Source organism: Cystoisospora suis (genome assembly GCF_002600585.1).
Source record: "Cystoisospora suis strain Wien I chromosome Unknown contig_6834, whole genome shotgun sequence".
In the NCBI taxonomy this organism is placed as follows: Eukaryota; Apicomplexa; class Conoidasida; order Eucoccidiorida; family Sarcocystidae; genus Cystoisospora; species Cystoisospora suis.
This window is the reverse complement of record NW_027159621.1, coordinates 778-5,131: the sequence shown is the minus strand read 5'-3', so window position 1 is coordinate 5,131 and position 4,354 is coordinate 778. Positions and strand designations below refer to the sequence as shown.

At 41.6% G+C, this 4,354-nt stretch overlaps 1 protein-coding gene across 1 annotated transcript; it reads left to right on the top strand.

Annotated features, from left to right (window-relative positions):
- Positions 1 to 19: 19 nt before the first annotated feature.
- CSUI_010182 (uncharacterized protein) lies at positions 20 to 3,438 on the top strand. The gene is made up of 3 exons (XM_068070287.1): positions 20 to 119; positions 992 to 1,067; positions 1,772 to 3,438. Exons 1-3 carry the CDS (start codon positions 63 to 65, stop codon positions 2,494 to 2,496), a joined length of 858 nt encoding a protein of 285 aa, XP_067917737.1. The 5' UTR covers positions 20 to 62; the 3' UTR covers positions 2,497 to 3,438.
- Positions 3,439 to 4,354: the final 916 nt, after the last annotated feature.

The following is a 4,354-nucleotide window of genomic DNA, read 5'->3' as shown; positions in this document are numbered from 1 at the left end:
TCTTTTCTCTTTTCTTTCTTTTCTTTTCTTTTAGACGACGAGAATCGAGTCATCGATGGAGGATGGCAATGAGAGACGTACAGCGCCGTGAGTTTCTTCACGCTCTTAGTACTGTTGAGGTATGTCTTTCTCACTCTTTCTTTCTTTCTTTCTTTCTCACTCTTTCTCTCTTTCTCACTCTTTCTTTCTCTCTTTCTTTCTTTTACATCATTGTGTGTCTTGCTCTTTCTCTTTCTCTCTTCTACGTCATCCCTTGCTACCATACCTATCACTGTAGAGATTTGCATCTCTCATGGTCTGTCTTTCTTCGTGTACGGATACATACTTACATACATAGACTAGACATACATACATACATACAGACGTACGTACATACATATTCATACACACATCTTCCTTGAGACATACATACATACATACACATACTCAACAGACACCTACCACTGCTGCATCTGTATACATAGATATATGTGCTCCACCTCGCATCATAAACTCTAGATTCAAGATCTTTATTTCCCGGTGTCTATCGATATCTTATCTGTATTCGCTCTTCACAAGCTTTGCCTCCATACGCAGACTGAGGAATATACATGTATATACTCCAGCCAGACGCTATACACGCAGAGATAAACACATAGATGTATAGACGACTTCCTGTCGTGTTGTTTCCTTAGAGAGGTAAGTTAGGTGTATGTACAGCCCAGATTATATTGAAGGTCAGAAAACACGTGTGATCGGTTCGATCAGCGGGGTGTATGTACACTGCACTTGCGTATGTGTCTCTCTCTGTCTCCCTCTATGTTGGTTCGAATCTTTTTTTTCCCTCTCTATACGTCCATGTGTCTCTTTCGCTTGTGTAGTTTCTCTAGCACATGTATGTCTCTCTATGCATATCTACGTATAGATATAGATATACATCGAAATAGATTTTGATAGAGGGATCTTCACAAGTGACGGTTGCTTTCGTTTCTTCCTTTTGATCTTTCATCAGCAAGAAGAACGTGTAGACGTCGAGCTACGCCTTCTCGGTATAGCAGCCCGAGGAATCTCAGAAGCCTTGCTTGGAGGTAGGCTTCCTTCTTTCTTTCTCACTCTTTCTTTCTTTCTTTCTCGATCTTTCTTTCTTTCTTTCTCTCTCACTTTTTCTTTCTCTCTTTTCTCCTTCCTCTTCTTTTCGAGAGAGAGATACAGAGAGAGGCTTGTTGGGAAGCAAGAGCAGAAAGAGCTCCAGAGAAGAAGAAAGAAGTAGTATCTAGTGAAAAATCTCTTCTTTCCGTTCCTGTATGAGAAAGTGTAATAGGGATAAGAGAAAGTTCTCTCTCTCTCTCTCTGTGAAGCTTACCACCCTCATGCGCAGGGGTGAGGCAGGACAGACGAGGCTGTTTCTGTCTAGACACATGGCGTGGCCTACGTATGATTTAGCTAGCTAGCTAGCTAGCCATCGACTTACCACGCCCTGTCTCGACGGTGCGTGCTGTATTGAGATTCTTGGGCTAAACATGTAGGCACTCTTGGTCAGACGTCCTTTCTCTCTCTGCAGTCACTCCTCGTGAAGAATCTCCGTATCTCTTTATCTTAAGTGTATCTCTCTATCTTAATCTTTCTATCTTTACCTCTATCTTTGATCTCTTTGTCGGTATTTATCTGCTAGAGTAGAATCGTTTTCAGTTGTAATGTTCCATATATCATGGACATGTTCTTTTTCATCTGTATCGACATTTCTCGTTCTTTCTCTTCTTTCTTTGCCTTGTGTGTTTCTGTCTTTATTTAGATTCTTCCTCTTCAACTCCATCCTCTTCATCTTCTTTATCAACTACGAGGCCTTCTTCTCTCTCGGGTCGCATACCACCTCCTACTCCTACACCTTCCTCTTCCTCTTCTTCTTCCTCTTCTTCATTCTCACCTGCAGTATCGAGCTCACAAGGCCAGCAGGGGGTTCAGCACAATCGATCCTCTTCTCCTTCTTCTTCTTCTATAACGTTCGATAAAAAGCCTCGTCCGACGACTAGCCACGCTCCTCCTCCTTCTCCTCTTCTTGCTACAGCTCTTCCTACTACTACTGGTACTACTCCTAGTAGCTCTGCAGGTTTGGATAGAGGGGGAATCGGACCACCACAGCAGATTTCGCAGCCTAAATCTTTGTCTACTTCTTCGTCTCTTTTTCTTCCTTCTTCTTCTTCGTCTTCTTCTTCACCTAAGTGTTCGACATCTTCATCTTTATCTCCGTCTTCTTCCTCCTCCTCCTCCTCTTCACAGAGAGGCATACCTCAGTCTTCTTCTTCTTCTTCTCAGTCTTCTTATCCTGGCTCAACAGCAACCGCCCCCCCCAAAGGTCTCTTTTCCTCTTCTTCTCGTGAGAGACAAGAGGAGAAAGAAAAAGAAGAAGAGCATGCTGCAGAGAATCAAATGAAGAAGACGGGCGTGTGTGGCAATAAGAACGAGGAAAGCTCTCCTGGTCCCATCACGATTAGGAAAGAAGAAAAGCAGAAAACGTGAAGAGAAAGGATGTATCAAGAGAGAGGAGAACATATCAAAGGGAGAGAGTCAAAAAGTGGCACTAGTATGCAGAGACACCTAGAGGAGAAGCATCACGACTAAACAAGAAAGAGAAAGACAAGACAGGAGAGAATGCCGCGATGGGGTCACGACTCATGAAGATTCTCTCCGTGAAGTCAAAAAGAAGATGAAAGTTTGTATTACTTTTCATAGATTTACATGTCTCAGTGAACAGAGTAAGAAGAGAGTTGTTTGGTCACTTAGGCGGTCCGTTTCTTTCTTGTCTCTTGACTCTTCCGCTCTCTTATCTATTCTACATATCATTCATCTACCTATGTATCTTTAAACTTTCTATCCCTCTATCCTCAATCTATCTTCAATCCATCTATATTAAGCTGTCTACCGACGTACAGGGAAGCGAGTGATAGAGTCTATACCTATGTATTAACACTCAGGTCAAGGAAAGAAAGACCCTCTCCTCTCTATACACATGTTGTGTAAATGTAATTGTCTCCCTGTATATCTGTATGTATCTCTCTGTATGTATCTTTGGAAGAGTACATAGATTTTCTTCGTGGATAAGACGGCGAGTGCGTGTGTGTCTGTAAAGATATATATATATATATATATGTATGTGGATTTCTTTCCTAGAGTAGGCTGGGGGGAATGAGGTTTAAATAGAATAGAGAACAAGTCGTGATGAGGGAACATCTTTGTCATGACTTGTCTATGTTCTCTCACTCTTTCTTTCTTACTCTTTCTTTCTTTCTTACTCTTTCTTTCTTTCCTTTTTCTTTCTTTCTTTCATCTTAAATCTTTTCATGAGGTGAGAACTAGTAGTAGTGGTAGGTTGTGTGTGTGTTCTGTATTGCTTGTATAAGGCTGAACTCGCTCCTGTCTTTCTTTCTTTCTTTCGTGGAATGTGGGGGTGTGTATGGGGTGAGTTTTATCAAAGCAACATACAGCCTTGTTACGTTACAAACAAACACTTACCTCTTGACCTCGCAAATCTCAGAAAGAAAGGAAGAAAAAGAAGAAAGCGATTGACGTCAGAGGTTCTTTAAGCGATGCTTAGAGCGAGGGAAGACTTTCCCCCAGTCTTCTTTCTTGACTTCTTTCTTTTCAAACGATGACTTTCTTTCATCTTTCTCCCCCTCACTCCGATAGTTCCTCGCCAATCCACCCTTCTTTACCGACGACACTTAGCGACTCGTCTTTCAGCACTACCTACTACCAACGGGCTCGTCAGGCTTCTCACCTGTCCCTTCACCCCTCTTCAGATCTCTCTTGCCGAGAGCTACGCCACACCTCTATCTATCTCTATAGCTATCAATCTGTATGAAAGAGTTTGTAGAGTCTAGGAAGGAGATGAGAGGGAGAACAGAGAGGAGAGTTGTGTAGAAACGAGACACAAACACATTCAAAAGTCGCAGAAGGAAAAGAAAGAGTTAAATGATGAGTGATAGGAAGAAGATCTTCTGTCTCATCCTTACACATGCATACAAAGGCAAAGTCACATTATCTGGGCTCTCCAATTCTTCCGTGGTCTTCCGCTCTAAAAAGATACATTTCTCACTCTAGGTATCTCCCCTGACAACCTCCTGTCTGGTATATATACATATATATAAATAAATATATAAATAAATAAGTAAATAGATACACATACATTCAGGCATCGTCGTCGTTTTCTTCTTTTATCTTATCAGGCGTCATAGTAGTAACAAGTCCGCCGCCTTATATTCGAGACCTTTGCTAAGAGACTCATGGTGGGGGAAGTCTAGCTATCTTTGTTTATCTTTATTCTACCTATGATCTTTTCTAAATCTATCTTTATGTATCTTAAATCTCTCTATCTATC

Excerpts from the sequence above, each read along its gene's own strand:
- CSUI_010182 (XM_068070287.1), top strand. The coding sequence starts at position 63 with ATGGCAATGAGAGACGTACAGCGCCGTGAGTTTCTTCACGCTCTTAGT. Across the intron at positions 120-991 it reads ACGCTCTTAGTACTGTTGAG|CAAGAAGAACGTGTAGACGT; the intron begins GTATGTCTTTCT and ends ATCTTTCATCAG. Across the intron at positions 1,068-1,771 it reads CTCAGAAGCCTTGCTTGGAG|ATTCTTCCTCTTCAACTCCA; the intron begins GTAGGCTTCCTT and ends GTCTTTATTTAG.